Source organism: Heloderma suspectum, chromosome 17, assembly GCF_057233095.1.
Source record: "Heloderma suspectum isolate Gila_16-S chromosome 17, 16-S_ref, whole genome shotgun sequence".
In the NCBI taxonomy this organism is placed as follows: domain Eukaryota; kingdom Metazoa; phylum Chordata; class Lepidosauria; order Squamata; family Helodermatidae; genus Heloderma; species Heloderma suspectum.
The window spans coordinates 559294-582662 of NC_139474.1; the positions used below are offsets into that span (position 1 = coordinate 559294).

Here is a 23369-nt window from a genome sequence, read left to right on the forward strand (position 1 = left end):
GGAGAGTGCAAAAGCTGGTTTGAAACTCAACATTAAAAAAACTAAGATCATGGCATCTGGCCCCATCACTTCCTGGCATACAGAAGGGGAAGAAATGGAAGCAGTGACAGATGTTACTTTCTTGGGCTCCAAGATCACCACAGACAGTGACTGTAGCCATGAAATTAAAAGATGCTTGCTCCTTGGGAGAAAAGCTATGGCAAACCTAGACAGTGTAGTAAGAAGCAGAGACATCACCTTGCCGACAAAGGTCCATCTAATCAAAGCTATGGTTTTCCCAGTAGTAATGTATGGCTGTGAGAGCTGGACTATAAGGAAGGCTGAGCGCCGAAGAATTGATGCTTTCCAACTGTGGTGCTGGAGAAGACTCTTACGAGTCCCCTAGACTGCAAGGAGGTCAAATCAGTCCATCCTAAAGGAAATCAACCCTGAGTGCTCATTGGAAGGACAGATAATGAAGCTCAAATATTTTGGCCACCTAATGTGAAGAGAAAACTCCCTGGAAAAGACCCTGATGCTGGGAAAGACTGAAGGCAAAAGGAGAAGGGGACGGCAGAGGATGAGATGGCTAGATAGCATCACCGATGCAATGAATATGAACTTGAGCACGCTCTGGGAGAGAGCGCAGGACAGGAAGGCCTGGCGTGCTATGGTCCAGGGGGTCACGAAGAGTCGGACACGACTGAACAACAACAACAAGCCCCTTTTCAAATTAGTAGCCATCACAACATCTTGCAAAAGCATCCAGAATGCTGCAAAAAATGACTTGCTTGCAGACCCTCCTTTGCTGGCTTCCAAATCTCCATCTTTCAGGTGTCCCCCCCTCCTCTGCCCCCAGCCAAGGACTTTTTGATCAGAAAGCCTGCAATGTCTCCTCACCCTCCTAGAAAAAGAAATGTATACATCAAAAAGGTTTGCGCCGCGAGTTTTGCAAACCAATGTGTCTTTTGAGGTGGAGTGACCAAGCAAAACAAATAGTCCCGCCCCATTTCCCAGCAGAGGCCTTGTGTCAGGCAAGCTGAGGCACTAGGAAGAGACCCAAGAAAGAGGGGGTGGCGGCTGGAAGAGCCACGAGGCTGGATCAGACCAAGGGCCCAGCTCGTCCAGCATTCCAGCCAGATGCCCACGGCAAGCCATGAGTGCAATAGCAACCTCCCACTTGCGTTCCCCAGAGACATGCCGCCTCCGATGTGGCCAGAGATCATGCGAGGCCATTGCGACGAGTAGCTGTGCCCAGCCTTATGCTCCTCTATGAAGTGGATTCCTGCACTGAGCAGGGGGCTGGACTCGATGGCCTTGTAGGCCCCTCCCAACCCTCCTATTCTACGATTCTATGAATTTGTCTAATCCCCTTTGAAGCCGTCCAAGTTGGTGGCCATCAGCACATCCTGTGGTCGCCGTTCCTCTGCATGCTGCTGTGTCCCCTTTGGATGCGTTGCGTGAGGCTTGTCGGGCACGTGCAAATCCTCTGGGCCAGGTGGAGCACCTTCTGCAAAAGACCCCAGCCCGTGTGGACAACAGAACACTGAGCCACGGGCTGATGATGGTTCGCCATCTGAAGCACAAGGGATTTGCTGCCGCGGGATGCGGGGATGGCTTGGACAGATGCACCAGGGAGGGGAGGCCTATCAACAGCTATTCACCTGGAGAGCTAAAGGACATCCAGCTAAAGGATGAGGGGCATATCCCTTTGAATGCCAGCTGCTGGGAAGATTTAGGAGGACGGCTCTTGCCTCTGGCCCCTGCTTGTAAAATTCCAGAGGCACCTGGATGGTTTCTTTTTGTTGGAGGCAGAAACCTGGACACAGATGTCCTGGCAGCCATGTGGTGGCTGAAAACAACCCTTCTTCAAGCCCAGTTGGCTTTAACTGCTGTTCTGACTGGTTTATCTCCCGGGCCTGCACTGCTTTGTTTTAAATAATGATGTTTTTATTGCATTTCTTTTTTATAAATAATATTTTATTGTATTTGTATTTCTTTCCCTTTTGTAAGCCCACCTCTAGGAAACACAGCATAGAAATGTTGTTTTTTTAAAAAAATCTGGGACATGATACACAGGGAAGCTGGACGGCCATGGCTTGTTTTGCTGCAAATAGCTGTGGATAATACAAGCCATGGTTTGCAATCCCACTTCAACCCATGGTTTCATAGTCACATTCTAGCTTGTGGGCAATTCATAACCATGCTTTGTCTGGGGATGCAGATCCCCAAACAATGACAGAGAGCAATCCTAACTTCCCTGGGCAAGCGTCCCAGGGACCACAGGATGGCTCAGAAAACTTCCTCTGAGGTCAGAGACGGCGCTCTGACCTTGGGTGTGGGAGTCAGAGATCCTCTCCCTGCCCCCTCGCAGCCAGCATGGAGAGAACCATGCTGGCTGTCCCCTCCAAGGTCGGAGAGTGGGGTAAAGGGGTGTTCTGGTGGGCTGGGAGAGGAGACTGGAGAGGCCAGGGTACGATTTATCCCGAGCCTCCTCCAGCCTCCTTCCCTCCTGCTCCCAAGCGCCCTTGCTAGACAGGCTGATAAGCCTGTTTGGCAAAAGTAATTGATCAGGGGGCAGGGAGGTAAGATTGCCTCTGCTTCTCCTCCCACCTCGCTGGCTTCAGCTTGGCAGGGCGTAGGGATCTTGGAAGCCTCCGTGTTTGGGAAGGGAAGGGAAACAACCCACACCTGCACAGGGTTTACGTTGGTCAGGCTCCTTCAGGGGCAAGCTAATATTCAGACCATGAGATCTCCAGAGCTGGTACAGGGGGAGGTAGGGAGGGCTCAGTAGTCTCTCTGGTGGTCTGGGATGAGGGCTCTGTTGCTCTGTAGAGCTGACTGACACCCCCCCACACGCAACAAGCAAAAGCAGGATACATTAGGGCTGCACCAGTTCATCAATTAACCATCTTTAACCAATATCTGCTGCCTGATGAATGAAGCAGCAGATGTTTGTAAATCAATCAGAAGATTTCAGATATTACAAATTCTCCCAGTTCCATGTGGTGAAAGGAGTCTGCTTAAGAAAGGCATTCCTTAAGAAAGGGAATGCCTCTCCTGAGAATATTAAGAAAGGGAATGCCTCTCCTGAGAATACAGCACTGGCTTAACCCAGGAAACCCTCATTTACAGTCAAAGAGGCAGGGAAGTATTTATTTATTTATTTATTTATTTACTCTTGAAATGTTTAGTCCACCCTTCACCTTATGGTCCCAGGGCCAGGTGCACGCATATCAAGGAAACAATATAAAACAACTTAAAACCACCATCCAAGACCTTCACCCACTTCCAGAGGCTTCTGTCAAGAGGTGTATCTTGCCAAAATGCATACAAGTAAGGCTCCAGGTGCACCTCAGAAGGAGGGGAATATCACAACCTCAGGGCCACCACAGAGAAGGCTCTTTCACGCACTGCCATTCCACAAACCTCCAAGAGTGGCAGTATTGACAACATGGCCTCCCCTGCTGACCTTAGCACCTGGGTTGCTCTATAGGGCAGTAAGTGGTCTTTCAAAAAGTTGGGGCCCAATTCATTTAGGGTTTTATATGTTAACATCAGCATCTTGAACTGGGCTCAGAAGCAAATTGGCAGCCTGGTCTGGGGTCATACGTGCCTTTCCATTGTCAGTACCTGGACAGCAGAGTTATGTACCAGTCGCAGCTTCCAAGCAGTCTCCAAGGGCTGCCCCGTGCAGAATGGCTGAAACAAGGCATAGGCATGGGCAGCACAAGGGAGAACACGCATGCCATACCCTATCGCCTTTCTATCCACAGCCACGCGTTGGCTGAAGGCATACCTCTACACCAGCCTCAGCCTTCAGTTGGGGGGTGAGCGGAGGGAGAGGGAGAGAGAGCGAGGGGGGGGGAGAGAGAGAGAGAGAGAAAGCCACCCCTGTGTTGAGGACTGCTATACCCATATCACCATGACAGAGCATAAGACAAGGGCATGACTCAGCGCTCCATCACAGTTCAGGGCCACCAGCATAAGCTGACCCACAACTCAGGTGGCAGAGTGCACATCAGGGGCGACATCTCTCTGGCACCCATGCTGTGCACACCCAGAGCTTGCAAAGGAGAACGGGGAGAAAGAGCAGTTTGTGCACGAAGGGAGCACTTTGCACAAAATGGCCTGGCCTAAGGACATGCATGGTGCAAGAGCACTAATATTTCTCTGCTTAGTACCCTAACAGGTACCTCACCTTGGGACTCCAGACACAAACCACACTCCCACAACTGAGCATTCCCACACAAGCCAGCAAGGGAAGGGCGCAACGGACGACGGCTGCCACATGTGAATGCTGCGTCTTGTCCGAATGGCCTTGTTCTAGCTAGCATTTTCCCCCTGCAGCAGCCACACGCGGGGACGCGCTCCTGCCACACACGGGCAGGCTCTCTGCCGGCAAGGCCGGGCACTCTGCTCCTCCCAGTGGCACTGCTGGCCAAACCCTCACAGGCACTTTTGCCTGGCAGGGAGCTGAACCAGCAGCCACAGCATGCACACTGTTTCACTGTAACCCTCAAGGGTCCCTATGGAGAGGTCCATATATTCACAGTCACTGCAGTCCCTCCCCTACACCCGAACTGGGGAGACTGAGGCATGAGCACTGGCGAAACACCCAGGGGGCAGCCCCACTCGTCTCCCGTCTCCTCACAAACACCTCTTGTTCATCCAGGTGTTCTAGCATCTGGTGACTGCATGTGTCTCCTTCCTTTGCTCTCCACAGGCTGTTCTCCCACCGGTGCAGGATCCATCCCACGCCCTGTTCTGCATGATCATTAAGGTCACCCATAGCATGACCAGGATACATGACCTAGCTTTTTCTCAAGGCATCGTTAGCCTCCTTTTTCCAGGCAGACCCCTGTACTTTTTCGAGCTCCATGACAGACAGGTATGCAACAGGTGAAGGTGCTCCTGACATGGAGCATCGAGCCCTGCTGGGGTGACTGGCTCCCAGTGCGGTGCAATGGGGGCTCTGGCTGGGCCCAGGACAGCCTCCCTTGTTGCCTGTGAGGAGCAGAGAGGGGTCCCTGCCCCACCCCCTGTAATACGAATCTGGGGGAGGGGGCTGTGTGTGTGTGGTGGGCTCAGGGCAATGGCCTCCCCCGACTCTGCTCAATCAAATGCCCTGGGCCACAAGGGGGGGGGATGCAAGTGGTGTTGCCAGGCTGTCTGAAGCAGTCCGCTGGGGGTAGTATGAGGAGAGGGAGCCCTGGCAGGGCTGGGCTACTGGGCAAAACAGAAGAAGCAGCTTGGCCACACGGGCTGCCACGGAGAGAGGCAACAGGGCTGGTCGGCCCTGGTCCACGTGGCGCCCTTCCTCACCAGCTCCGATATGCCTGGGCGGGGCGGGGGGCTTCCTCATCTTTCCCGGGGGGCACTGTACCCTGAATTTGAATCGGGGAGCCCTGCCTGCAAACCGAGAGCTCGGGCACCTCCTGAAGCCCCAGGCCCTGGCATCAGTGAGGCTGAGGGCTGGTGGGGAGACAAGGCCTGGGGTGGGCCTCCGTCCGGCCTGTGGCTACAGCTGAGGGGGCGGCTCTGTGGTGCCAGCAGCACAGGTTCGATGCCTATTAGTTCCCTCTGTTTTGCCAGACGTGCAAATTCACCACTTAGACAAAGGGTTAGGGAAGGCTGTCAGCCAAATAATATGTTCTGGTGGAACACTGGGCCTCACTGATTCAAAACTCAATGATAATCTTCAGCCATGAACAGGAACAGATGAATCTGCCAAGCTCGGTTTCACTCATTTTCTCATTTTTCCAAACTTAAATTCATTCTGCCATTTCTGTATCAATGTGTAATATTTTTTAAAAGTTTGCATGAAAATTCATACACATTTTTGGCACGTTTTTCAAAACATAAACATTCTGGAAATTATATGCATTTTTTTGCAGGTGATTATCCCTAACATAAGGCATTCTTGTGGACACTTCTCTGTACTATACATATCTTTGGTGCATTTTTTTTTTTTTACTTTGTTCACAAAGTTTGGGGAAGTGCAGATCGACTTTTAGCTGCGTTCTGGTTTGTGCATGGGATGGAGGAGTGTAAGTGTGGTACATCTGCATAAAAATGCGAACTGGACAAATTTCTCCCATCCCCAGCCATGAGCCTCATTTTCCCTGCTGTGGAATCCGTTCAGATGTAAATGTTCTTCCCCTTTTTATTCACTCTCCCCATGTATTACCTGTTGTAACAATGTATTATTTTATTTTAGAGACCTACATCTAGATTTTTATGGGTTTTTTTTTATTCCTGTGCTGTTTGTTTTGTGTTTTTTGTTCTTTTAAATATTTGTATTGCATTTTATATTTTAACTGTTTGTATGGCATCTTAGTCTTTTAACTGTTTGTAATCCACCCAGAGAACATTGCTTATTGGCAGATTAAAAATATATTAAATAAATAAATGACTTTGTGTAACATATATTTCCTTTTCTTGCGTGAGAATTTTTTTTGAGGTTTGAGATTTCAGCTTTTTCGTGGCACGGGGGGGGGGGGGGCTCTGCAGCTCAGAGGCTGGAGTGGCAAGGCAGCCTGAATCACGGCAGGACACTGCACCCGGGACACCGCGGGCACTGCAGCCAGCCACGCCACAGCTGTGGCCTCCTCATTTTGCCTCATTGGATTCAGAGAATGATGAGAGTGAAGGATGGACCGCACAAAGCATGAAGGTGTTCTGCAGATCAGAGTCCGGGGCTTAACCTAGGAAATGTATGGAGTATAATGGCCAAACTCACTAAAATCCCTAGAACTATTATTTATTATTGTTATTTATAACCCCTTCTCTGTAAAATGAATGCATGAAATAACACCCATGGCAGCTCATAGTGCAAAAGGCCTTTTTGGCCTTCACAGGAGGGGACCCTGGCTGCCCGATGCCGGGGGTGGGGGAGAGGCTCAGCTGCTGGCAAAAGGATAAGAGAGCAGTGGGGGAGGCAGTGGAGTGGATAACATGCCAAGTTTCTGAGCAGACACGGCCACAGCCCTAGCTCAAGATCAAACCTTTCATTGACCCAGGAACACCAAGTTATATACCCACAATCGCCAACACAGATCAGCATCTTCATTTTGCTAACCAGAAAGTGAAGGGACTCCACATGCTTACCACAAGGACGGCAAGTGTACTCACCGGGCAAATGGCAAAACAGTGTTAACAGGTAACTAACCGGCATTAAGCCAGCTCGAATGTGCACCCCCAGTCTGAAAAATCATCAAAGGTGAATCATTCCTACAATCACACACTGCTTTCTCTTCAAACATCAGCACTGGCTAGTCTCTTTTCTTTGCATGAAAAAAACAACGACCGCATTATCCATTCTGTTTGCCCACAAGACACCTCAAGTCCAGTGGGTTTTAAGGTTGCAGCACCTGACTTTAAAGGACGGGTCTGTCTTCTTGCTCTTTGCCTGCCTCCACCCTTACTCCCGCTGAAACCCGTGAACTGCAATGCAATGTTCTCTCCTCGGCAAAACGAGACCTTTCATGTAGCCAGAGGGAACAACATCAATGAAGCCAAGTCACAGAGCCTGAAGCAACAGGAGAGGGGTATTCGCACCTTCTAAAGGTGCCAACGCACAGCACATCACCAGCGGCTCAAACCACAGTGAACAGCAGCAAGGACACAGGATGAGTTCCTTGATGAAGATGGATGTTTCCTTTCAAGACCTGCAAACACTGCGTAGTGGCCAAGAGACTCCACTGTCAGGAGCGCCCTAGCTGCCTCTTACAGTCCCCTCCAATAGCCAACTCAAGACACAGACGAAGAGGATTCTTTCCAAGGCTTTATTCCATTTACAACTTAATGACTCTTTCAGATGCTAATCACCAACGACTAAGCAAGGAACTGCACTGGGGTAGTCAGCAGAGTAGCCTAAGCTACAGGTAAGGCAGTTGGTCCCCATTTGAAGGAGAAGGCGCAACCGTTGTTTGAAGGAGACGATGCGACCGGGACACGACCATTGTTTTAGCGTCAAGCAAGCAGAGCGCCTCCTCTCAGTGCCCTCCATCTGGTGCCGCTCCCTGCGTCTGCACCGAGCGTCCAGCAAGGCCCCCTCCCCTGCTCTCTCGCTGCCAGGGACACTACCTCTCTCAGGAATGCAGGCAGGAGGAATCTCTCCCTGCCACTGTGCCTGTGAGAGATGAGCGAGCTCCTCTCCCACGGTTGGTGCTCTTCCTCAGAATCAGAACTGCTCTGGGGCTCTACGGGCTCAGTTTCTACCCTGACATCCACTATGAATTCAGTTCAAATGTCCGCCCCCCACACCAGCCACTCTCTTTGTCAGCCTTAGTAATATGAAGATAATCATACTGATCTACCTTATAGGGTTGTTGTAGGGATTACAAGATAATGTATGAGAACCACTTTGCTATACAAATCCTGAGTCTGATGGTTGTTACCATGATCCAAAGTTGCACTTTGGTTTTCCAAAACCACATTCTTGCCTTGGAAATTTGGTCCTGTGAATGCGACCAGCAAGCCCTTAACCTCCTCCACCTGGAGTTAAAGGAGGGACTGCTCCCGCCACACCAAAGGCTCTTAGCAACAACCTCTCTTCATTGCAGGAGCAGCAGACACAGCAAGAAGTTCAGTATCCCCTGCAGACAGAATTCACAGATCCACAGAGCAAGGTCTTCAACACATTACTTTTGTATGTTATAGATCAGATTTTTTAAAATGCACATCTAAAAGCACACTCATCAGATTGCCTGAAGTTCCCTGTCAAGAGTACACACAAAGGAGCAAATCTGGGTTTGTTTGTATAATGTATAAAATGATCCACAGTAACCTGTGAATGACCTACTGATAAATAATACTAAGCAATAATAATAGTTCACATCTATATAAAGCATTTTTTAGTGTTCACAGTGCTCTGCATCAAATATCTCAAAAATCATTGCAACAACTGTGTGACGTAGGCCAGCATTATTATCCCCTTATTGCAGATGGAGAGACTGAGGCTTAGAGAAAGGAGCTTGCCAGAGGCCACCAAGTGCATTCATGGCAGAGGTGACAACTGAACTAGAACTCAGCAGAGTCTCTGGAGAGACTCTATGGCTGGATTGAAGATCCTCCCTTCCTCTCTGACTCCCTTTGCACCCCGCTCCTCACTGCTTCTGAAACTGCTCAGGAGACATTGTGATTTATTCTTTATATAATGCCGTCAGCGTGTATGGTGCTTTGCAGAGAACAAGAAGATAAGTCCCTGCCCCAAGGAGCTTGCAATCTAAAATTCAACAAAGAGGAAGGGGGAAATGAGCGCAGAAGAAACAGTGGAAGATGTGGTGTGAAGGCTTAGTAGGGCACAGAGACAAGGGAGCTTCCGAGAAAAGTGTTCAATCCCTGTTTAAAATTGTCTCTTTGCATCAAGAACAATCATGGCATAAGCCATTGTCCAAGACACAGCAGATACTCACCACTTTCTCATTTGGTCATAGCCCAGGATTATATTTAAATCATCAGCTATAATGGGGATTTAATATACACCACAGATGCACACTAACTTCCCTGGAGATAATGTTCTTTTTTTAAAAAACCAAAACCTTTAGTGTGAATGAGGTCTGCAAATATCTCCCCTCACATTCCATCCTCAGAGCCCCCTCCTCTTGAATTCTTGGGGGCCTGAGAGATGAAAAGTGAAATTGACTAGAACAAAATGGAATTGACTAAAGGCCCTTAAGACAAGTGGGCTTCAAAAAGAGGGAGCAGAGAAGCAGCCCTCTCTGTTTTGCATTAGTCCTTAATTGCAGAAGGTATCTATTAGAAGGAGAGATTGGCAGGGGAGATGTATGCTTAGCCAAGCAATGAAACCAACAGGGGAGAGAAAAGAAAACGGGGGGGAAAGGGAATGGGGAGGAAGAAATGAAACCAGAGAATGTCTTATACATATACTATTCAAAGGCATGAGTTAGCTGGTCATTCCTTTTTGACTGCCTTCGTTGGCCAATTCTCATTAAGCACACTTCGCTGGAAAGCCGTTCACACGCAGATTCCACAAATATCAATGGTTTTCACTGTAATTCAAGTCGGGAGTTTATTTATGTCCATAAAGCTTTTTTTTTTTTTTTAAGAATTAGGCTATCTTCTATAACAATGTAACATTTTATTTGTAATATAAAAAATGCCAGGTATAATTAAACCAACATAATTAATTGCAAACTGGAGCAAAATGAAATATGAGCACCAAAAAAGTATCTGTACACCTTTATAAACAGAGGTGAAGCCAAAGTACAATGATGTGCCAGTAACATATGACCTGGAAACAAATCATGACGCGATCTCCATTGCCACAAGTGTGTTGCCAATGAGTGTGCGCTCATTGGCAAAACTAGGGATTGAAGCTGTCGGTGGACCAGAACAAGGATGTTTCAGTGGCTGCCCTGGAGTTCACACCAAGAACATTGTATTTCAGGAAGTTTTGTGAAGACAAAAAATGTAACACTTTGAATGTTTCAATAAACGCAGTTAGTTAATTCGTTAGATCTGTTTTTTCTCCGTGAACTTTGTTCGTGGATAACCAACTAATTTCTATTAATTAAGCAAAGTCCAAGTGGCCCCATTAGAGGGGCAGGGTGTTTTTGCACTGGGACTAGAAGAATGGAGCTAAGAGCAAGCTAAAAAAGTTGTTGCCCGCAAAAGCTCATCAGGAAGAAGAGCTTTTGCCACCACTTCTAGGGACAATAAAGATTGTTTCAGACCTCAGTATTTGTCAGGCCCGGAGACAGACAAGAGTTCAAACTCCTACTCAGCCTCTGGTGAATGAGTTTACGGGAGCCATTCTCCTTCATCTACTCTGATGACCTTAAAATCCCAATTTCTTCCTTCCACCACTGTTTGAACTCTCCTTATCAACGTGCCACACCGACTATATCCTCTTTCCACACATTAGTGTCCTGTAAAATCCACGTACACCCTCACTTCGGAGATGGTTTTGGCTCTCTTGACAGCTCTGCCATGGTGTCACCTTCCTTCCGCATGTTTAAACAGAGTGCAAGAACATTCAGAAACAGCATGGAGGAGGCAACAGGGAGCGTTTCTTTAAATAGTCTGCGAGTGGCCTGCATTTCAGGGAAGCAGGTGTCACAGCCTAACTTCAACACCTCATGAAAAAAAAACAACCCAAAGCCCATCAGCTCACACGTATTATCCATTTTTGAAAACTGGTTTTCAAGTGTTTTGTCACCCACCCAGAGCCTGCGTGAGCCTCTTTGCATTTCAGAAAGCAACAGTTATTTTTGTTGTTGTTCTTATTTTGCAGGCCAGATTTGACAGAATGCAAAATCTGAAAGAGAAGGGAGGCCTCAGGAGTGTGCAGACATGTCTGCAAATCCCCAGCAGCCCCTCTCCCCTGATTCACACTTGCACACAGTTTAGAGAAAGTCAAGAACAGCAAGCCAGAATTCCTCCCGCTGTTCTATACAGCCCTTAGAGTGCTTGAGATAAGACCCATCTCTTTCAAGTCCTTTGCATGCTGGGTGGATGGGGGTCTTTCAAGCTAAAGGAGGAGTCTTGTCTCCTTTGCACAAAGATATGAGGCAGTGTGAGAGGCTCCCATTGCTTCCAGCCTCTCCATATCCCAGCGCAAATGGGATAAATCCTTGCCTCTCCCCGCAACCCCCTGCCTGCCCTCTGCGCACACCACAAAGGCTTGTGGCCAGCACAAATGCAAGCTGACTAGCAAACCAAACCAGGATCTGTGGGTTTGCCTTTCAGTCCTCAAAGATAACGCAGCTCTCTACAGAGCCGGCCCATGAGTCCACTTAGACTGGGGCTGAGTCTCCTCCACCCACAGGAGTCCTTGGAGTGTTCAGGTCTCCCGGTCCTGCTGCCTGAGATCCATTTACTTGGAGAGGGCTGAGGCTGAACCTGGGGTGACTGCAGGCAAGGCAGGTGCTCTGCTGCTGAGATGAGCGGTGGGCCTCCTGTGGCCTCTAGCAGCCTATAGGCTGTCAGCTTTGAGAGCCAGCAGCCTGCAAGGAAAAGCTGCAGTGTGGATGCTCCTGCTCATGGCTGCCCTCTTCTGGGAGGCTCCATCCTGTCTTCCGTCTTCCCAACCCCAGCCACCCCTGCCCTAGTTTTCCTTTCCCCCTCAGTCAGCACACTATGGCCTCATTGGGCCAAGGCTTATTTTCCTAAAGATTTTCTGTACTCCTGCAAATGGGGTTCTCCAAGTCTGCTGTTATCTCTCTTGTGCACAGGGACTGCCGTTTTGGCTACATACGGACCGGCACCTGGAGATCTGAGATGGTGATAAGTGTATGAATGATGCCAGCAAACATCCAGGTAGCACCAAATGTAGAGGATTCTGGAAATCACGTGTGTGTGTGTGTGTGTGTGTGTGCGCGCACGTGCATGCATGTGTGTGCACACACACGTGTGTGCGTATCTAGCTCTCAAGGCCGTGAAAGTATGGTTGGAAGTATTCTGGCGATGCCTCATAATTAGAACATAAGAGCAGCCATGCTGGATCAGGCGAAAGACTCTGCTTTGATCCACTCCACCATATGTATGTTCTCATGGAGGACGGATCCATCAACAGCGATTAGTGATGACAAATAAACAGAACCTCCTCACTCTGCCTTCCATAAGCAGCTGGCTGGCCACAGAGGGGAACAACATGCTGGAGCAGGTGGCCTTTTGGTCTGACCCAGCAAGGCCATTATTTATGTCATTAGCAATGATCGCAAATATCTGTCACTCTGGGACAAACAGCCAGGGAGGCTTGTGGGCTTTGCAGAAACATCTTGCTGTCCTGCATTGGAAACAGACTGCAGAGTGGATGGGCTTTCAGCCTGATCCAGCAGAGCATTACTTATATTGCTATTAGCAGGAACAGCAAGCCCAGTCAGCCTGCAGGTTTTTGCCTTCTAATAACCTCCAATTCAAACATCCCCATGGCAGGCGGCTTTCCCCCAACAGATGCCAAGTGTCCTTTGCCATCTTTGCATCTGGAGTACAGGAAACAGACTTGGTGAGGGGATAATCAGAACTGCTGCTCTGATGCCCTTCCGAGCACACAACCATAATTGAGCCCCCCCTGCCTGTTGTCTGGCATGCTCCCTGTGGCAGCATCGAGCAGGTGGCAAGGCAGACGCTCTGTGGCTGTGGAGCCACAGAGAAGGGGGCCTATGGTGCCGAGAGCACAGGTTCAGAAGCAAGGAGCTGGGGCTCTCGAAAAAGGATGAGGGGGATCCCCAGGAAGGCAGGCTCTGGAACAGGCAAGCGCCTGGGGGCTGCAATGTCTGTCTCTATGTCCCAGTCTGGTGAGGAGGCAGAGACTTGGGCAGGGCGATGGGCTTCCAGGGGCACCTGCTTCCACCTGACACTGAGCTGAAAGTTCTCCAGAGCAGTTTTCCCCCAAGCTCATAGATTGTGTACGAAGGTGAGAGCACGAACTGCTGCCCAGTTTGGGGGGAGAGCAGGGAGGAGCTGGATTTCACGGAGTTGGGGGGGCGGAGCAGCTGGACTGGGCATCAGGTGCTTTGCAGCTCCTTTTTCTCTTCTGGCTCTGCGGTTACGGAGCTGCAACCGGTGCCTCTGGGCTGCTCTATTCCCAGAGGGCTTCTGTCAAAGGATGGGCCATCATCCCTGGGGGGCCACCACTGACTCTTGCTTTAGGCTTATTACTAGCGTAGGCAAGAGTGGGAGAGAGCCATCCACCCAAGTTCTGCCCACGTCCCTGTTCTGGGCAGCCTCCTCCTAGGGCAGGGAAGTGCTTACTTATTTTATTTTACTCTCACATTGGTTCCATGACTTCTCCCAATAAACCCGAATCTTCTGACATTGGCAGGAGATAGGCATAAAATCTACGGGCACTCCTATCACGCCTCCAACATTTTGCATGAGCTCCTTTATTGATTTTTTTCTAATTTATATGTTGTTAAATACTAGTGAAACATACACATTTTCCTTTAGGGGCATCCATCTGCTTTTGTTTAACTGTTGACTGTTTTGTTTTGTGTGTGTTTCTGCCCCTACTTTGAGCTTGCCAATATGGTTTAATTCTTAGTTATTGTTTTTATATTTTTATACTTTGAGGCTACTTTGAGCCACTCCTTTTTTGGAGGGGAAAAGTGAGGTGAACATTCCTCAGCTAAATAAGAACGAATATAAATTCTGAGGATATGTTGGCCAGAGAGCTTCGGAACCACCCAGAGAGCTTCGGAACCACCCAGAGAGCTTCGGAACCGCCCAGAGAGCTTCGGCTATTGGGCAGTATAGAAATGAAATGAAATGAAATGAAATAAATAAATAAGTCAGGGCCTTTCCTGTCTATTTTGCAGAATGCCAAAGGGAAGGTCTTTCCCCCATTTGGAGAAGGCCTCCACAGTCTCCAAGTACAACCACCGAAGAACTCCTCTTACACTTCCCACACAGGATGTCAGACCCTTGGTCCATCTAGCTCAGCCCTGACTACTGACTGGCAGCAATAGCTCTCCAGGGCTCGGGCAGGACTGGCTGGACCTGGGAGCCTTTGTGTGCAAGGCAGGTGCTCGGCCATGACTGACGGCCCTTCCCACTCCTCACCGTGAAGCTTCCAGGGGGCTTCGATCCACCCACTCTTTCCCAGCCTAACCTGCCTGGCTGGGTTGTTGTGTGGGTAAAACACCTGGGCTACCCCAAGCAGAGAAGGGCCGGTTACAAACGTGGTACATACATGCAATGAAGGTAATGATCAATTCAAACCAAGTAGCCACACCAGCCACTCCAGGGCTCAGGGCTTTTAAATCCCCAGGAAGCCTTTCATAAAGGTTAACAGAAAATCAGCTGAATGCTCAGAGGAGGTGGCCGTTCTGTGCTGGGAGAAAGATGCCCCGTGCTGTGTGGATCTCCTCACATCTGCACAAACGGACGAACGCACTGTGCCTTCTTAAGATGACACTGGTCAAGGACCTGTTCCAAATCAATCTGCCACTAGATAGCTCTGCCCCTCCCACTCTTCCCTGGTGGGGGGATGCTGCCTGTTCCACCCGCCCCACCCCTCCACACCCTGGTAATTAGATCTGATTGGAGCTGCTTGCGCTGTTAAGGAAAGGAGACATGCCAGGCATTTGGGATGCCGAGCCTGACAGCCACACAGAATGGAGAAAAGACATTAGCCACAAGGGTCCTAGAACATTTCAAACTGAGGTAGTTAAACAGCTGAGCCCTAGACAGGCGCAGAGGCACTTAGCATGCGCGCGCACGCACACACGCACTTCACACACTCTTCACACTAGAACATCCCCCTGATGACAACTAGCTTGGACGGCTTAAAAGACAAAACTGCATGGAGGTGGAGGAGGAGAAGCCTTCCACAGCTATGAGCCGTGATGTCTCAACAAAGCTGCCATGTTAAGAGGCAGCATAGCTCTGACACAGGGGACAGAACAGCACGCTCAAGAGCAGGAAGTCACTGCAAGGGAAGAGGAAGAGATCTGCCCCAGGGAGGAAGGTGCATGGAAGCCAGTGATCGTCGAAAGTGGGAGAATCAGAAGGCATCCTGAACCACTGGTATTAAGGCTACTCCCAGATGGAGGGCTCCCAGCACTACTACTCAAACGACGTTGTCCACCTAACTTTTTTTGTGGAAAGAAAAAAGATGGAAGAAGTGGTGGGAAAACACAGCAGGCTTTTGAGATGTTGTTATCTGGATGGGCCCCGCCCGCAAATTCTGTGAATGAGGCAGGGTGACTGCATGACAAAAGCATCGTCTGGACGCACCCGAAGCATTCACCTTCCACATCATGCTTCCCAGCGAGATCCTGGCGGAGGACAGCTGCAGAGGCTACGATAAGTGGGAAGGATGACGTCTCCATCATTTCTCCATGTTAAAATATCTGAACACATTGCTGGGGGTGCGGCATGAATAGCATTTGTGATATAGTACGAGCACCCTCAATCTATTCTTACTATTACTCTTAGGGTGATTTACAGAGGGGGCTCACAAGAGGGAGATGGGCAGGGCAGGACTGAACAGACCAGGAGCCCTCAAGGTCACTCCACGCTGGCTCCCTCCAGCCCGGATTCCCAGTGGCCAACCAGATGTGTCCAGAGGCCCACAAGCAGGATGTGAATGGAACAGTCCCCTCCTGCTCGTGGTCCACAAAAACAGCATGGGCTGATCCACTGTGCTGTGAGCCCCCCGCCTCCCCCAGCAGCCAATAAAGTACAGCAGGAGGCAGGAAAGTCACGCTGTGCTGACATCATCCTATTAGGCATTTCTTTACACTTCGGGGAGACGAAAGGGGAAGATGGGAGGGTGCCGCAATGTCACGTTTCATCTGCAGCAACGTCTCGAGTCAGCCCAACCCTACACCTGCAAGTAAGAGAGGAGTCTGACCACTAAAAGCACTGAGATACTGAAGTGTGTTTGCCCTGCAGTGCTGAGGAAAACACACAGATGCGCCGACGTGGAGCCATATCCTGACAATGGAAAAGTTTGTTCATCTGCTCAAGGTTGGCAGGAACGAAGACTGTACCAGGTCTCCTAATGCAGTCTCTCTTAGGCCCAAGAAATATTCTTCCAATCATGTTTATTGAGGTGGTGATGGGAATCCTGACATACTTTTGTTCCGTGTCTTGCCTATGGTCAACATGTGCCTTTATGCTTTGATCTCAGAAGAGGGTGGTTTATCTTGCTTTTCTTAAGTTCACTACTTGACCATTTACGATTGAGCAGGCTTCTGTCACTTAAGAATGTCAAAGTTGCAGCTTAAAAGAAAATACTGGGAGACCTCTCCGAACAGAATTATCCCTCTTCAAGCATCCCACTATGGCCCAACGTGGACCGGCACTGAGCAAGAACCCGCACCCACTCCACCCCTCCCCAGCAGTGGGGGGAAGCACCAGCATTGCACTCACAGGAAATCGCTGGACCAGGAAGGAAAATATCTTTGAGGCAGAAGGATCAGGGCCTGGGGGCCAGGCAGTCCTACCTCAATTCGGCCCGTGTCGGGCTGGAACCCACGCGCAGGATCCTCTGTGGTCACACGGCACTGAATGGCACATCCGTTGATCCGCACGTTGTCCTGCTTGAGGCCCAGCTCAGGGAGACTCTTGCCCTCAGAGACGTGGATTTGGGCATGGACGAGATCCACACTGGAAAAGGGGTGAGAGGGGAGGGGGGTTAGCCACTGTATGTGTTCAGTGTCCATCAGGTGCCTAGTCACAGAACACGAGTGCAGAACACTCGTTGCCATCTTCAAAGTCAAGAACAACAGATTTCACACTGGACTAAATGGGGGCATGGTGACAGCACTGGCTCTGCCCCCTTGACCACAGGCGTGAGGGCCTGTCTTACTCACAGGAAGGATATAACCCCCACGGGAAGGTTCAGAAAACAGAGGAGCGCTTCTCTGCTTTCCGAGCTTCTGAAAGGCTCAGAGTGACAGGGATGAGCCCCTGCCCCTAAAAGGCTGGAGTTGGGGGGAAGACGGGGGATAGCCCCCATGGTTGCATTGGGCCTTGAAGGCTCTCGGGACCCCTCCAAAGCTCAGCCGTCGGCAGTGGGCGCAAATTCAGACCGGCCCCTAAAGGCAAGATGCTGAAGCTGTCTGAGCCACACACAAACAAGCAGAAGTCCCCAGTCCCTCTGTAAGGGCAGCCCCCTCCATTTAAAAGTGCCGAGTGTCCCAGACGGACGGCTTGGGGCAAAGGAGGTGTGGGGGAGTGGATCAGGCTCAGGAAGGAGAAGCCCAGAGGTCAGGACAGGGCCTGCAAAGCTGCTGGTTGGCATGCAGTGGAGAGAGACAGGAAGCTGCTGTAGAATTGAGGGAAAGAAAGGGGCAGCGTCATCGCCCTCCCAAGCCCCAGCACCCGCAGGCAGTCCTTTGGTCCCTCTTCACCTGGCTGAGCTACGGATATGTCCAGCCCAGAGCTGGGTCTTCTACAGGAACTCACGCAGGCTCTGGCCATGCATGGCTGCACCCCTAGTCACTGAGAAGCTCTGCCGGGCAACGTGAGACACGAGCCCCGTCCTAGAATCAGGGGCCACCGATTCCATAGACACAGACGTGGGGGCAAAAACCCTTCCTGCGCTCCACAAAGTGTCTCCTTCTCCCCAGCCACTTTTCTACTAGTGGAGCTCCATCAACCAAGACATCTTAGACCCTTTTCACATGTAATCTGCCAAGCCAGGTCTCCCCCATCCCATATTTGTGCTTTTGGTTTTACATTGATCTCTGTTGCTTTTCAACTTGCCGGTTTGGGCCCAGTATTCCAGCCCATCAAGATCCTTTGCATCTTGATCCTGCCTTCCGCGACACTAGCTCTCCCAACTTCGTGTCATCTACACATCTGATCGGCATCCACGTAACACCCTCATCCAGGTCATTTATAAAAATGTTGAGTAGCACAGGGCCCAGGGCAAAGCCCTGCACACTCCATTCGAGTCCTCCCTCCAGGGTGTGGCAGAGCCAGGAAGGAGCACTCTCTGGGCACGGCTGTTCGACCAGCTGTGGATCCACTAACAATATTGCTGCCCAGCCCTCCTTTTGCCAGCTTGTCAACAAAGACAGCATGAGAGACTTTGTCAAATGCTTAACTGCAGTCAAGGTATACGATACCTGCAGCATTCCCACAATACACCAAACTATCAATCTATCGCAAAAGAGAAAAGGCTGGTCTGGCGTGACTCATTCTTGATCAACCCATGCTGGCTCCTGGCAGCCAATGCTTTCTTTCCTAGATGCTCACAGACCCTGCCGTGGTTTTACCCACCCATTGCTGGATAGGGATACAGTACAGCCCAGGGAGGGCTGTTTCACAGAATCATAGAATAGTAGGGTTGGAAGGGGCCTATAAGTGCACTGAGTCCAACCCCTTGCTGAATGCAGGAGTCCAAGTCAAGGCATCCCTGACAAGTGGCTGTCCAGCCTCGTCTTGAATGCCTCCAGTGTGGGACAGCCCCCACCTCCCTAGAGAATAGGTTCCATTATCGTATGGCTCTAACAGTCAGGAGGTTTTCCCTGATGTTCAGCCGGAAACCAGCTTCCTGTAACTTGAGCCCATTATTCCGTGTCCTGCATTCTGGGATGATCGAGAAGAGATGCTGGCCTTCCTCTCTGTGACAACCTTTCAAGTACTTGAAGAGTGCTATCACATCTCCCCTCAGTCTTCTCTTCTCAAGGCTAAACATGCCCAGTTCTTTCAGTCTCTCTTCATAGGGCTTTGTTTCCAGTCCCCTGATCATCTTCGTTGTCCTCCTCTGAACCGTTCGTCTGCATGCTTCCTAAAGTGTGGTGCCCAGAACTGGACACAGTACTCCAGATGAGGCCTAACCAGTGCTGAGTAGAGGGGAACTTGTACTTCACAGGATTTGGAAGCTATGCTTCTATTAATGCAGCCCCAAATAGCATTTGCCTTTTTTGCAGCCACATCACATTGTTGGCTCATATTCAGCTTGTGATCTACAACAATTCCATGATCCTTCTCCCCTGTAGTATTGTTGAGCTCCCGCTACATCCTCGGCCCTGGTACCTTCCCACCTCCTTGCCACCACCTCTCCTGACTGACAAGTCCCCTCTGTCTCTGTTCCACCTGCTGGGTTCAGCTCCTCAGCTCCCCACTTGCCTGCAACTAACTCCACCTCTGCTTTAACCCTTTGCTGCCCTGTTAATGGGGACCTCCTGCCCAGACCCTAACCCTAAACTGGTTCCCAATCCTGCTGGGGCTGCACATCCTGCTCTCCACAGGCCTGGCCACCTACAGCCCAGCACGGAGAAGGTGGCAGAGTCCCAAACAGGACGACTTTCCACAGGATGCACATGCTCACCAGTGCCTGCCGGGGGGAGAGCTGCTGCCTGGACAAGCAAGGGCACAGCGGGGACATAAGGCGGAGCTAAGAGAATGCCCCCCTGACCCTCGCTGCCCCTGGCTGTCCAGAAGCAGGGCTGGATCCAGGCGTGCTGCCCAAGCACGATCCAGCTGGCGCTTCAGGCCAAATGCAGCCCCTTCCAGCCCAGAACGCACACCTGCGCCAAAGCCCCAGGACCACCGGCACGCCTGTCTTGCCTGGATTGAGCTTTGGTCTGTTCGCCGCCATGCACTCCGACTCTTCCCCTAGAAGCCAGCTCAGGACCCGCACTGCCTCCCCAGGTTTGGAAGATGGAAATGAGCAATAGTGCACATGGATGACACCAACTCTCATGTTCTTCAAATAAAGATCAAGATTCTAGCCCACATGGCTGATGGGGGAAATCTGGGGGGAAGACTCCAGAAGTCTCGGCAGGCCAGGCCACCTGTGCCTGTTTCTGTGGCAGAACAGCCCGGCTGCATTATCACCCGATGGAGGCCAGGGAGAGAAAAGCCGGCTCCAGCCGAACAAGGCTGGCCAGGCGCATCTTGCCCACAGACTGCCGGGCTCAGCCGTCACCAAGCAAGACGGCTGGCGTCATCTGCCGCGGAGCCATCACGGGGGGGAGGGGGCAGAAGAACGAGAAGCAAAAACTGCTTCCCCTGCCCCCGCCTCCAACTTCGTGCTGGCTTCCCTCGCCACATCCCCTTGATCTTCCTAGGCCAGTCATGCTCAAGCGGTGTGCCAGAAGGAGACAACATTTCTGCAGGTGGAGACACTTATTTCCAGTACAGAAAGCACTGAAGGATTCGGGCTTCAGAGTCCAAAGCAGCCCACACCAGGAGAGTCCAGTGCACCTCTGGGTGATCACCATGCCACCTTCTATTCCAGCTCTGCTTGGGGGCAGGTCCTTCTGTGCATCAGTGAACTGCGGATGGCTGGATGAACCACAGAACTGTGGTGCTGGAGGGGGCCATTTAGGCCATGGAGCCTAACCCCATGCTCAGTGCAGGAATCCGGTGTAAAGCCTCCCTGGAGGAGCAGTGAGCAGGGCCAGGTGGTGGAGGCGGCATGGTGAGCAGGATATGGAGGGGTGAGCGAGTCCATCAGGCTCCACCCCCTCCCCAGATGCCCACGCTACCGCTAAGGAGGAGGAAGCAAGGGAAGGCAGCTCAGATTAGCAGCAAGGTCTCCGTTCCCTCCAACCAGGAGCAACAGGTACACATGCACACCTGTCCCCGTACATGGATGAGAACAACCCTAAGATGATGGAACCCGATTCTGTCCAGCAGCGAGTCACAAAGTATATTTCTTGGTGTCCACTGGCAGACAACATCCTAGAAGCCACATCCAACACCTACCTTCACCATTCTATTTTCATTGCAGTTCTGCAGGGACGCAAAAAAAAAAAAAAAGAACAAATGTGACCTTGAACACTGAATTCTACTATCCAAGGATATATACTTCATTTTTTTAATTATGTTTTTAGACCTCATGGTGGTGAAGAAATGCTTGAAAGCATGTTTGAAGAGCCTGCTAAACTCTCAGAAGCCAAGACTTGGCTGCAGAGTTCTTCCAATGCAGAGGGGCTTCAATACCTTGCATAGTTCCTTTCCCACCCCCTTCCACTATGCCTGTTTTACAGAAATAGTACAAGTGTGTGAAATTACAGCACATGAATTCCTTAGTACATGGTGCAGAATCTGACTCGCTTGGGTTTTCACATTTTTTCCTTAACACCAGAAGATCCCCGTCCTGCCCCTTGCATATGCGACCGCTCCTCCCACCGTGCCCTTGCTTCCCTCCATTTTGCTCCTCCTCCTACTCTCAACCCTTTTATAAAAAAAGCATTTCCATGTACTTTGAAAAGCTGAACCTTAAAAGCTGACAGAGTTCTTGCACTCCACATGGAATAAATGCAAATGTGCTCCATTTCCATAATTCATCGCTTTTCTGGAGGAGCCATGCGGTCAATCTGGGAATCTCCATGACATCTTCATTATATTTTTATCCCGCCCTTCCTCTCAGGTGACCCGGGTGAAGGGCATGCCCATCCTCCCCCGCCTTCGTTGCCCTCCCGCGGCCCAGGAATCCTTGCAATGACCTTATCAGGTGGGCTGGGCTGCGAGGGAGAGAATGACTGGGCCAAGGCCATCCAGGACGTTGCATGGCTGAGCAGGGATCTCTCTGCCCAGCACTCTTAACCACTGCACCACATTCTCTTTCGAAGTTCAGGAGAAGGACCAAAGCTACAGACCACAACCAGAGAGAGCTACGCCCACAAGACAGAGCACTCGTGCTGCTTCACAGTGTGCAGAGCAGTTGCACAAGCAGCCGTGCCACACCGGGCCCTCCAGAGAACAGTGAGCTCGGTGGGACCCATCTGCTGTGCCTGGCTGGGTTTTCTCTTCCGTGCAAGTGAGCACCGTCCCCCCCAGCAGCTGGATCGCCGCCACCACCCTGTCTCTCCACCAAGGCCTGCCGCGCTTCCTCCTCACACACTGAGCGCCCAGACACTCCCTCCGCTCCCAGATGTGATTCAAGCACTGACGTCCAAGCCGCCCTCACACTGACATCCCTCACAACCAACAGGCAGAGCTAAGCCAGCACCTAACTTCAGCGGCCATCAGCGCACGCTGGCTGAGCACCAGTGCGCCCCTCCTACACCTCGCGCAGCGGGTGGGCTGAGCCAGCGTGTCCTCCCGGGCCAGGGGTCAGGACTCTTTCTCTGGACTCTGACTCAGCAGGAAATCAAGGGAAACCATCTCTTGCCACGCTCCTCCACACTGACCAAAGGGAACCTGGCGTTCCAACCGCAGAGGGCCATTCACCGGGTCCAGGGAGAGAGCCTTGGCATGGGCCAGCTGCACAAGAGGGAGGGTCCCTTGCCATTTCTAGAGCGCGTCTGCTGGGGAGGCTCTTGGGGCACAGAATGTACCTGCCGCCTGCAAGCTGCCTGCTTAGAGCGCATCGGCTGCCCTAATCCATCTTTCCCAATGCGATGGGAACAGAGGCCAGCATGTGGATGCCTGAGCTGGCTGGCTGCATCATACATGCGTGTTTGGATCAGGCACTGCTGGTTAACCAACACCAAAAATAATAATCCTTAATGTCTACATTTTGTTTCAGGCACTGAAAGGGCCTCTCATAAATTAACTCAGAAAGCTGTACAACAGCCCTGCAAAGCAGGCCCGTATTATTCTCCTCATCTTGTAGAAGTGGGACTCGGGCTGGGAGACTGTGGCTTGCCTCACGGCTTGGGGAAGGGCAGATCAAGCAGAAGATCCCAGGTTCAACCCTGGCCTCCTGAGATCAAAGGATCAGGGGAAGCCAGGGGAAGAAAGGCCCCTGGAGAGCGAGAGCCAGGGCAAGGCTGGAAAAAGGCACCTCTGAACCTCACATGCATGCATTTTAAAAAACGGAGGTAGCAGCTGCTGGGTGGGCTGGCAATGATCGGAATGGCAGCAGGCAGGGCGGCAGAATGCCACCCCCCACCCCCACCCCCCACAGTGGTTCAGGTGAAAATGGCTCCTCGGAAGACACTATTTGCGTAGGAGGAAAGCTTTTCTTGGTGGCGGGGCAGGGGAATTTCCCACTGCAAACTGCACCTTCA

At 51.0% G+C, this 23369-nt stretch overlaps 1 protein-coding gene across 6 annotated transcripts in view; it reads right to left on the bottom strand.

Moving 5' to 3' along the window:
• Positions 1-23369, bottom strand: part of PC (pyruvate carboxylase) — a 229481-nt gene that overhangs the window by 117284 nt on the left and 88828 nt on the right. For all 6 annotated transcript variants that reach the window (XR_014786242.1, XM_084823721.1, XM_084823722.1 and 3 more), the window contains one exon: positions 16899-17061. Coding sequence is in view for 5 of the 6 variants with exons in the window: in XM_084823721.1 (XP_084679847.1) it covers positions 16899-17061 (163 nt within the window). In the remaining variant the exon portion in view is untranslated. The remainder of the gene's footprint in view (positions 1-16898; positions 17062-23369) is intronic.